This window comes from Hyla sarda, chromosome 4 (genome assembly GCF_029499605.1).
Source record: "Hyla sarda isolate aHylSar1 chromosome 4, aHylSar1.hap1, whole genome shotgun sequence".
NCBI classification, from domain to species: Eukaryota; Metazoa; Chordata; class Amphibia; order Anura; family Hylidae; genus Hyla; species Hyla sarda.
In genome coordinates, this window is record NC_079192.1 from 255,588,023 (window position 1) to 255,600,249 (window position 12,227).

General features: G+C 42.4%; 1 protein-coding gene across 4 annotated transcripts in view; it reads right to left on the minus strand.

Annotated features, from left to right (window-relative positions):
• The window catches only part of TWF1 (twinfilin actin binding protein 1), a 100,608-nt gene that overhangs the window by 16,754 nt on the left and 71,627 nt on the right, over positions 1-12,227 (minus strand). For all 4 annotated transcript variants that reach the window (XM_056573973.1, XM_056573976.1, XM_056573974.1 and 1 more), the window contains one exon: positions 8,071-8,148. In XM_056573973.1, coding sequence (XP_056429948.1) covers positions 8,071-8,148 — 78 coding nt within the window. The remainder of the gene's footprint in view (positions 1-8,070; positions 8,149-12,227) is intronic.

Below are 12,227 nucleotides of genomic sequence, written 5' to 3' on the forward strand. Positions count from 1 at the left end.
TGTATTGCCTGTCATTACGTGCAGAGCGATCTCGCTCTGCGAAGTAATGATAGCGGGGTGCTGCAGCAGCGATCCCCAGGGTCCCCAGCAGCGGGACCCCGGCGATCTGACATCTTATCCCCTATCCTTTGGATAGGGGATAAGATGTCTAGGGGCGGAGTACCCCTTTAAATTTTCTATTTGTCGATGTAGGTTTTTTGCAAAAAAATATGTATTTTTCAAACTCACCATTTTGGGAAGCACTGTTTGTCTTACCTGCTGTGTTCTGTTTCAAGATAATGGTCAGTTTTTTTATGCTTAAATGATTCATGTAATTTCAGGGTAGATATAACATACTGATTTACTATTTTGAGAGGAAAGAATGGGACAAAACAAAACAAAACAAAAAAAAAAAGCTCCAATACCAAGTATTGGTACAACATGCCTGGGTAACCCCCTGGCTGACATGGTAACCCTTCAGTGACAATTTATACAAATGTTACTGGTGTATGGTAATCTGTCGGCTGTTTTGATTTCAAACGTACTTCCAACCTAAAACTCTGAGAAATGGAAAATGCATATGGCTGGAAGAAAGTCTAATTTCTATTATGCCCCATTTCCCTGTGCTCAGAATGCAGTTCTGCAATATGAGTAATTTTTTTTTCTGGTATAAATATATACCAGAAAAAAAAATTACTCATATTGCAGAACTGCATTCTGAGCACAGGGTATGTGTATATGCTATGTGAGATATATATATATATATATATATATATATATATATATATATATATATATATATATATATAATATATATATCACATAGCATATACACATACATATATATTACTTTGCATACTTCTTATCCAGAAAGCCCGCGGAGTGCTAAAGGCCTTTTTTGAATCTCCGTTTTACCCCGGAAGCAGTGCCTCTCCCTGAGGAAAATACTCGTCCCTTTTAGCTAGTCGCTACAGGTCTCTCATCCTCACCCAAGCCAGAACACCCTGCTCTGTACTGACAAGGGACAAGCACTAGGGATCGACCGATATCGTTTTTTTAGGGCCGATACCGATAATCGGTGGAGGTTAGGGCCGATAGCCGATAACTTATATCGATATTCCGGTATAAGTTATCGGCTATTTAACCCCCTGCGACACCGCTGCAGATCATTGATTTAAAGCGGGCACTTTAAATCAATGATCTGCAGTGGCTTTTGCGGGGCCATAGGCCGCCGCCGCCACCACCCGCTTCTCTCCCCTACCTGTCAGGGTGGTCCGGGCCATCCATCCATCGTTCCTGTAGTGTCCGGGGGCGTTCCGGGTGGTCCGGTCCGGGCTGTCCTTCTCCGGCGGGCCTCTTCTCCACTCCGGGCAGGCTCCGGCCTAGTACGCTGCATAGACGTCGCTGCGCAGTGACGCCCGTGCGCAGCAACGCACCTGACGTCACGGCGTAGCGGCGTATATGCAGCGTACTAGGCCGGAGCCTGCCCGGAGTGGAGAAGAAGACCGTGGGAGAAGGACAGCCCGGACCGGACCACCCTCCTCCCGGAACGCCCCCGGACACTACATGAAGGAAGGATGGCCTGGACCACCCCCATTACGGGTAAGTTTAATTTTTTTATTCACTCGGAGGGTGGGGGAGGGGTCCGACCGGTATAGCGGTATGGGAAAAAATCCATACCGGTATACCGCCTAGCATCACGGTGGGGGGTGCGACGCGGTGCGGTGGGTCGGAGGTGCGGTGCGGCCGGTCGAGGGGGTGGCGGTCGTGGTGCGGTGGGGGCGGGGCATTATCGGCAAGATAATTGCAGATACCGATAATGCCCAAAATCGTGATTATCGGCCAATAATATCGGCCATACCGATAATCGGTCGATCCCTAACAAGCACCCCGAAACAGCTGTCTGTAGATGGGTTCTCTTCCCTTCTGGCGAGAAATCTGACTTGGCATTAATCCCAATCAGCTTCTGAGACTTTGTAACCAGAGCCAGAGCTGATCAGAGGGCACGCTACCTTATATGGTGGTGTGATGAGAAACTTATATATATATATATACACACACACACACAAATCAAAAAAAAAATTGCAGTATCTTGTGATACCTTTTTTTATTGGACTAACAGAATTTTGTAGAGACAAGCTTTTGGGATTCTACCTTTATCAAGTCCAAAGCAAATCTAAGCTCACAAGCAGAAGACACAGGTTACATCTCACAAATATGCAGGGGTTAAGACAATAGATGTGGAGAATTCACACTAAGATAGGTCATAAATTGTCCTGTATAGGAACATAGACAAACAGACAATTTATGGCCTATCTTAGTGTGAATTCTCCACATCTATTGTCTTAACCCCTGCATATTTGTGAGATGTAACCCGTGTCTTCTCCTTGTGAGCTTAGATTTGCTTTGGTCTTGATAAAGGGAGGAATCCCGAAAGCTTGTCTTTACAAAATTTTGTTAGTCCAATAAAAAAAAAGGTATTACAAGATACTGCAACATTTTTTTATTTGCATCTACATCACTGGACTAATACGGCTACTCAAATTTAATATATTATATATATATATATATATATATATATATATGCATGCACAACAATGGATTGCCGCTCACCACACCCGCAGCTGCTCCTAAGTCCGTGCTCGGACACGCCGGTACCGCCTCCGGCTCACACAATTAGCAGCAAAGAAGATAGTCCGGTACAGAACTGTAGTATGCAGGTAAAAACTCAGAACTTTATTTCAGCATAACGCAGTACACAGAAGCCTGACGCGTTTCGCACCGGAGTGCTTAGTCGTAGGTAACAAATAACCACAATGAACGTCTTAAAATACACAAGATAGCGGTCACATGACCACACACATCATAATAAAATCGTTCTCATACAAGACATGGCGCTGGAGTATCGGATTGGGAAACACCAATTTTTTGGAACAAGCTCACACCTGGGTGCGCCCAAAACATTTGTTGTTACAATAGAATTATTCTAAAAAAACAGTGTAAACATTTGCATCATAGATTCATAACTTATTTTGAAAAAAGCCAGGTAAAAAACACTTATCTGCAAGAACAGTAACTTGAGTATCATATTTTTCGTTTTTTATTTTTTATTATTATTTGTTTATTTTTGATTATTAGTATGTATATGTATCATTCTCAGTTATGTTGGTAGTACATTTAAATATGACTATCTATTTGGTGTTTAAGGGCAAGTGAGAGCTAAGTCTAGTCTTTTATTTAAACCGAGGGGATGCCTCGTACCAAGGAGGAATATCCAATATGCCTCCCTGTTATAAAGCTTATTCCTAAGGTCTCCCCCCCTCGGACCCAAAATAACCCTTTCTACCCCAGATACCCGTAGACCCGTCACATCTCCTCCATGTGCCTCCCTAAAATGACGGGATAACATCGACATACCTGTAATATTGCTTTTAGCATCAGAGACATGTTTTCTAAACCTCATTTTTAGAGAATTGCTAGAACAACCTACATACTGTATCTTGCAGATGGTACAGGTGGCTACATAGACAGACTTGGTGTTACAATTTGTGAAGTCCCGTAATTTGTATAGGTTACCTGTGGAGCAAGATGTCACCGTGTCAGTGTTCACCATGTGGTCACACGTGAGACATCTTGTGTGTCCACATTTTCTATTTCCCACAGTTTTTAGCCAATTTTGTTTGCTACTAGATGATTTGTTACTCTGGAACAAGCTGGGCGATATTTTTGAGCCTATTGAGGGGCCCTTTTTAGATACTATTTCTATGCCCTCCGACACTATTTCTTTTAGTATCGGATCAGATTCCAATACTGGTATGTATTTTTTGATGATACCCTTGATTTGTCCAAAGTTTACACTATATGGTGTTACGAAATAAGGTTTAGGCACACATTTATTTTTGTTTTTGCCTACCTTCCCCTCCATATTGTATCCTCCTCTCCTTGGTTGCTTTCTCCTAGAGTAGGTGACTAACTCCTTTCTGGTGATACCACTGACTTTCTCCTGAGCTAAGTCAATGGTATGCTCACTGTATCCTCTATTTTTAAACCTAATATGTAGTTCTGATGCTGCCACCCTAAATTTACTGTCACTGGAACAATTCCGTTTCACTCTATACAATTCCCCAAAGAGAATGTTATCCAGGACATGTTTGGGGTGGCAGGATGAGGCCAGCAGTATCGAGTTGGTAGCTGTCTCCTTTCTGTACGGGAGTATTTCTATATGGTCTCCTTCACCCACCACTGTGATGTCCAGGAAATTAATCTCCTTTTTGTCAAAATGGTAGGTGAATCTAAGGTTGAGTTCATTTCTGCCTACATATTGTACAAATTGTTTGAACTGTTCCTCTGACCCTCCCCAAATTATAAGGAGATCATCTATGAATCGTCCGATCCAATGTATGTGGCTACTAAAAGGGTTGTCAATGTTGAAAACGAACATCTGTTCCCACTGGAACATAAAAATGTTCGCAAAGGAGGGGGAGTATTTCGCCCCCATTGAAGCTCCCCTGGTCTGAAGGTAGAAATCACCATCGAACACGAAATAGTTATGCCTAAGCAAAAATTCCGTGGCGATGGTGATAAATTCCCTCAGACCAGGGGAGTATGTACTAAATCTTTCCATATGTGTAGTTAACGCCTCCAATCCCTTATTCCAAGGGATGGATGGATACAGGCCAATAACATCGCACGTTGCCCATGACAACCCCTGGTTCCATTGTACTCTATCCAAGATATTAATGACATGCTTCGTATCCTCGATAAAGGTGGGGGTGATTTTTGTTAGAGGTTGGAGATAGTGGTCCACCCACTCCCCAAGGCGCTCCACAAGGGACCCAATGCCTGCGACAATGGGTCTCAGGGGAGGTGGAAAAACACCTTTGTGCACCTTGGGGAGTGAGTGAAACACCGGTGTAATGGGATTGGCTACAAAGAGGTATTCTTCCAATTTTTCATCTATAGCTCCCAAAGCAACACCCTTCTTAAGCGTTTTTTTAAGTTCTGTTTGAAAAGATTTAGTGGGGTCACCTCTAAGCTTCAAGTAAGTGTCTGTATTGGATAGGACTTCTGTATTAAGTTTTTTATATAGACCTGCGTCCAAGACAATAACGTTTCCGCCTTTATCGGCATTGCGTATAACAATGGACTTATTATCCATAATGTCTTTCAATGCTTTACGTTCACATTTATTAAGGTTGTCATAAGTTTTAACAGAAGATGCCCTATCTCTTAATTTCACTAGATCCCGCTCTACCAACTCTTGAAATCTATCCAGGGCCTCCACACGGGAGGCCACAGGATAGAAACCAGGGTTGGCAGAGCGGTATGATTTCTCAAGAGTATCATCATCAATCCCACTTTCCAGACACATGCTAGATAAATGCAATAAAAGGTTCTGATCTTGAAAACTACTACAAACAGTATTCGCTCTGTAGTCTGAGCTGTCTGCTATTGCATGTAAATCATCACTAATATTCCCAGACGTTCCCTCCCCCACCTCAAGATCACAGTCCATATTGAAGAAATGTCTCTTTAGGGTAAGTCCCCGAGCAAGCTTATTAACATCTAATATTGTATCAAAGAGGTTGAACTTACAAGTGGGTACAAAATTCAAACCTTTACTTAGGAGGTCTATCTGGGCGGAGGATAGGATGCATGCAGACAAGTTCATGACAGGGCTCAGCGAGGTGTCAGGAGCGAACGCAGTGGATATCTTCTTGCGTCCATGTCTCCGGCCGCTTCTCCTGTTTTTTTTGTTGTTATTGTTTCTGCTATGATTTTCTTCTCCTTCCCTCCAGTGCGGTTTTTTGGTACCGCTCCCTGGTCCTTTTTTGGGACATTTGTAGTAGCTGCCTTCTTTTGTTGGACTGGAACGCTGGCTCCTTCTTCCTGAGAGCTTTCCGGATCAGAAAAGCTCACTTTTCTTGCACGTCTGGACCTGGAGTAATTCCTATGTTTGGACCTGGAGCGTGGATTACGCAGGATAGAGCGGGGTGTGCTCGGATCTTCCTCTTTATTGAGGTGCCATGTGAATACCTGATCCTTGTTGTAATCTATCACATCCCTCTGGAACTTGTCTTTTTTCATATCCATAATGCCACTCTCCGTATTGTCAAGTTTTTCTAAGATCATTTGCTCCATTGCGGCAAAGTCTTTATGATCTTTGAACTTGGCTAGTTGGTCCCTGAGACTCTCCAGTTCTTTTTGCATATTGTTGAGCTCTGCTGATTCTTCCTCGGCTATGTATGACATAAGTTTGGCCGAGCATTCCAATAGGGCAGAATCCCACTTAGTGATAAACTGTTGTGAATATGTCTTTATAGGTCTTTTCTTAAGTCTTAGACCTCTCGGGACAATGTCTTTCTCAAGATAGGTGGTGAGCGTCTTGTAGTTCCACCATGTTTTGGTTTCCCGAATCATCAGGTTCTCCAGCTGTCTCATAGTGGATAACATATCCGGAGGAGCTACATTTACCAAGGGAATTGTGAATTCTTTAAACACTGCTTGTGCCTTGGTATCTCGGCTGGGTCCATATAGGTCCATATTTCTTTCACCAGTCGGTGTAGGCTCCCCGGTCTGTGTAGGTTGCGTATCCTGATTGCTTTCAGCCATATCGGATAGCAGGGTGGGAGCAGTATTCTGCGGGAAACTCAAATGCACACCAATGGATTTCCGCTCACCACACCCGCAGCTGCTCCTAAGTCCGTGCTCGGACACGCCGGTACCGCCTCCGGCTCACACAATTAGCAGCAAAGAAGATAGTCCGGCACAGAACTGTAGTATGCAGGTAAAAACTCAGAACTTTATTTCAGCATAACGCAGTACACAGAAGCCTGACGCGTTTCGCACCGGAGTGCTTAGTCGTAGGTAACAAATAACCACAATGAACGTCTTAAAATACACAAGATAGCGGTCACATGACTACACACATCATAATAAAATCGTTCTCATACAAGACATGGCGCTGGAGTATCGGATTGGGAAACACCAATTTTATATATATATATAAAAATCCAGAACACAGCAGCACACAAAATAGTGTCAAAAAAGTGGAAGTTTATTCCATATATCCAGTGTAACAGGTAAGAGCAACACTCCTGTGACCTCTCGTCACCGTTATCAAGCTAAATATATACCGTATTTATCGGGGTATACCACGCACCAGCCTATAACACGCACCCTCATTTTACCACGGATATTTGGGTAAAAAAAGTTTTTTACCCAAATATCCATGAAAAAATGAGGGTGCGTGTGTGCGCGTGTATACCCCGATATACCCCCAGGAAAGGCAGGGGGAGAGAGGCCGTCGCTGCCCGCTTCTCTCCCCCTGCCTTTCCTGGGGTCTAGAGCGCTGCTGTCGGCCCTTCTCACCCCCTGGTTATCGGCGCCGCTGCCCGTTCTGTCCCCCTGACTATCGGTGCCGGCGCCGATAGCCAGGGGGAGAGAAGCGGCGCCGACAGCCAGGGGGAGAGAAGGGGCAGCGGCACCCATTGCCGGCGCCGCTGCCCCGTTGCCTCCCCCCATCCCCGGTGGCATAATTACCTGAGTCCAGTCCGCGCTGCTCCAGGCCTCCGTCGTGCGTCCCCAGCGTCGTTGCTATGCACGGCATGGCGCTCTGATGTCATGCGCCGCGTCGTTCAGCGCATAGCAATGACGCCGGGGACGCACGACGGAGGCCTGGAGCAGCGCGGACCGGACTCAGGTAATTATGCCACCGGGGATGGGGGGAGGCAACGGGGCAACGGCGCCGATAACCAGGGGGTGAAAAGGGCCGACAGCAGCGCTCTAGACCCCAGGAAAGGCAGGGGGAGAGAAGCGGGCAGCGACGGCCTCTCTCCCCCTGCCTTTCCTGGGGGTGTATCGGCGTATAACACGCACACAGACTTTAGGCTAAAAATTTTAGCCTAAAAAGTGCGTGTTATACGCCGATAAATACGGTATGTATATATTATATATATATATATATATACATATATATATATATATATATATATATATAGACACAAGGAAGCCCAGATAAGCTGGTGTAGAAGTGTCCTACAGACTGTTCATAAGGAAATAAACAAACAATAAAAAAACAGATTTACAAACCATCCTCAATGTCCAGTTTCAACAGCCTGTATTTTCCATTTCTAGCTTTGGCAAAGGTTTCTTGAACATTTTCTCCCGCTGTTGGTACAAAAAATAACAGATAATAGATCAGAAGCCTGAGAATAAACTATGTACATTCCATATACCCCTTAAAACTTAAATGCATCAATAGAAAAAAGTATTATTCTACAAACGGTAACACAAAACAGCATTAGAGACATGTTGGAAGTATAATGGTTGCACTTGAATTATGTGCTGCAATATGTATGTATAGTGGAGCTATGCTTCGTAAGCAAAGAAGAGACCACAATGCTTATTTGAGTGTCACAGCCCTTTAAATAATTTGATAGGATGGGGTGCTGGGAGCTAGATCCCAGCATAATGGGATAGGGGCATGTTCGTGTGTGTGTATGTATATTTACAGTCATGGTCGTAAATGAAGAAAATGAAGTATTTCTCACAGAAAAGGATTGCAGTAACACATGTTTATTCCCTTTGTGTGTATTGGAACTAAACCCAAAAAGGGAGGACAAAAAAAAAAGGGAGGACAAAATTATTGGCACCCTTTCAAAATTGTGCAAAAATACGATTGTTTTCAGCATGTGATGCTCCTTTAAACTCACCTGGGGCAAGTAACAGGTGTGAGCAATATAAAAAAAAAAAAATAAATCACACCTGAAAGCAGATAAAAAGGAGAGAAGTTCACTTAGTCTTTGCATTATGTGTCTGTGTGTGCCACACTAAGCATGGACAACAAAAAGAGAAGAGAACTGTCTGAGGACTTGAGAACCAAAATTGTGGAAATATATCAACAATCTCAAGGTTACAAGTCCATCTCCAGAGATCTAGATTTGCCTTTGTCCACAGTGCGCAACATTATCAAGAAGTTTGCAACCCATGGCACTGTAGCTCATCTCCCTGGGCGTGGACGGATGTGAAAAAATTATGAAAGGAGTCAACACAGGATAGTCTGGATGGTGGATAAGCAGCCCCAAACAAGTTCCAAAGATATTCACGCTGTCCTGCAGGCTCAGGGAGCATCAGTGTCAGCGCGAACTATTCTTTGACATTTAAATGAAATGCTATGGCAGGAGACCCAGGAGGACCCCACTGCTGAAACAGAGACATAAAAAAACAAGACCACATTTTGCCAAGATGAACTTGAGTGAGCCAAAAACCTTCTGGGAAAGCGTCTTGTGAACGGATGAGACCAATATAGAGCTTTTTGGTAAAGCACATCATTCTACTGTTTACCAAAAACAGAACGAGGCCTACAAAGAAAAGAACACAGTACATACAGTGAAATATGGTGGAGATTCAATGATGTTTTGGGGTTGTTTTTCTGCCTCTGGCACTGGGTGCCTTGAATGTGTGCAAGGCATCATGAAATCTGAGGATTATCAATGGATTTTGGGTCGCACTGTAAATCCCAGTGTCAGAAAGCTGGGTTTGCGTCCAAGATCTTGGGTCTTCCAGCAGGACAATGACCCCAAACATATGGCAAAAAGCACCCAGAAATGGATGGCAACAAAGCACTGGAGAGTAAGTGGCAGCAATGAGTCCAGATCTAAATCCCATTGAACACCTGTGGAGAGATCTTAAATTTGCTGTTGGGAAAAGGTGCCTTCCAATAAGAGAGACCTGGAGCAGTTTGCAAAAGCAAGAGTGGTCCAACATTCCGGTTGAGAGGTGTAAGAAGCTTATTGATGGTTATAGGATACGACGGATTTTAGTAATTTTTTCCAAAGATTGTGCAACCAAATATTAAGTTAAGGGTGCCAATAATTTTGTTCACCCCATTTTTGGAGTTGTGTGTGACATTATGTTCAATTTGCTTTTTTTCCCCTCCTTTTTTTGGTTTAGTTCCAATACACACAAAGGGAATAAACATGTGTATAGCAAAATATGTGTTACTGCATTCCTTTTCTGTGAGATATACTTCATTTTCTCGAAAAACTTCAGGGGTGCCAACATTTACGGCCATGACTGTAGCTATGTAACAGGGTGCACTCTGCAGAATGTTAAAACCCATCCATTCTACTGGCTGGTTGGTTAGCTGGTATTCAGAAGCTGTGCATATGTATTATTTATAGGCAAAGAAAATCTTATGTGAGCTTAATTATTAAAGAAGTTCTCAGATAAAAAAAAAAAATTATAATCCTGCTGGATGTATACAACAATAAAATAATGTTGATGCTCCAATCCCCCTTGCTGCCACTTCTCCAGATGAGGAGCTCTCCCTGCTCTGCTGAGGACATTCCCATTGAGACTGCAGTGTGTACGGAACATTATCAACAGAGCAGGCAGAGTTCCTTAACTGGGTAAGTATAAGAGGCCTTGGAGCAAACTTTTTTTTTTTACCAGAATCATACATGTAAATATCAATTATGTATAAGAACTGAAAAACCTCAATGGGTACCATAATGTATAATAATGGAGTGACAGCAGCCTGTATTCTGCTGATGGATCTGGTATTTATAATATACAGGATCAACTATTACACTGTATACAAACAAATGTAATCAGAGGTGATTCCACTGTGTGTGATCTATCTACAAATGTTTCATGTTTGCACTGGGCCATCATAAACCGACAATAAAACCTTTACTAGGCTCCCTTCTGAGACAGGAGCGATAGTGGACACTGGGTACAAAGTCTTCTACTGATTTCTTTTAAAATATTGTCAAATTGTGATTGATAGCAAGTAAGGCCGGCCACCCTCTGTAACCTTGTATGTCTGAGTTGCTCTAGTGCATGACTTTTAGCCTATAACTTAGCTTTCAATGATATTGTCTGCACAGGAGCAAATCCAGCCATCACTTTGAGGACAATAAATACACTTAAAGTCACATTCAAAGACCCATTACTGTTTATTTTTTCTTGGCAGAGCTGTGTGTTTTATTATTATTGTTTTTTATTTTTATGGTAAGATATATATATATATATTTTTTTTTTTATTAAATAGTTCCATTTTGGGGTACATATGTTTTCTGACCCCATTTTTGTGTGGCGGTCTTATCAGGCACAGTTAGGTTAGAATCACATGATCGGGATGCATTGCGGTTGGCCACCTGCCGTAACTGCTTCTGAAATGCTGCTGTTAAAGGAGAACTCTGGTGGAAACAGGTGGAAAACACATGTGTTCAAATCAACTGGTGCCAGAAAGTTAAACAGACTTGTAAATTGGGTGGTATTCTTGAGGTGTGGCTATATTTTTATTTTAGATTATTTATCATTTTGATCGGTGGGGATTGATCTATTAGCCACATTCAACCTTGGATATCTGGTTGTGAGCTGCACATCTGTTTTATTTATTAGATTTGTAAATTGCTTTTACAAAAAAATCTGAAGCCTTCCAGTACTTATCTGCTATATACTACTGAGAAATTTGTGAATTTCCTTTCTGTCTGACCACAGTGCTCTCTGCTGACATCTCTGTCCGTGTCAGGAACTGTCCACATTAGAAGCAAATCCATAGAAAACCTCTCCTGCTCTGTTCAGTTCCTGACACGGACAGAGGTGTCAGCAGAGAGCACTGTTGTCAGACAATAAGGAAATTCACAAATTTCTCAGTAGTATATAGCAGCTAAGTACTGGAAGGCTTCAGATTTTTTTGGAAAGAACTTCACAAATTTCTCTGTAGTATATCTGTAGTTTATGCAGCTGATAAGTACTGGAAGGGTTAATATTTTTAAATAGAAGTTATTTACAAATCTGTTTAACTTTCAGGAGCCAGTGGACCTGAAAACGTTTTATTTCCACCGGAGTTCCCCTTTAACCTGTGTCTCTGTGACTTCTTGAATAGTGCCTCAACCAAACACAGTTAACCCCTTAAGGACCCAGCCATTTTACACCTCAGGACCCGGCCATTGTTTGCACATCTGACCACTGTCACTTTAAACATTAATAACTCGAATGCTTTTAGTTATCATTCTGATTCAGAGATTGTTTTTTCGTGACATATTCTACTTTAACATAGTGGTAAAATTTTGTGGTAACTTGCATCCTTTCTTGGTGAAAAATCCCAAAATTTTATGAAAAATTTGAAAATTTTGCATTTTTTTAACTTTGAAGCTCTTTGCTTGTAAGGAAAATGGATATTCCAAATAATTTTTTTTTTATTTACATATACAATATGTCTACTTTATGTTTGCATC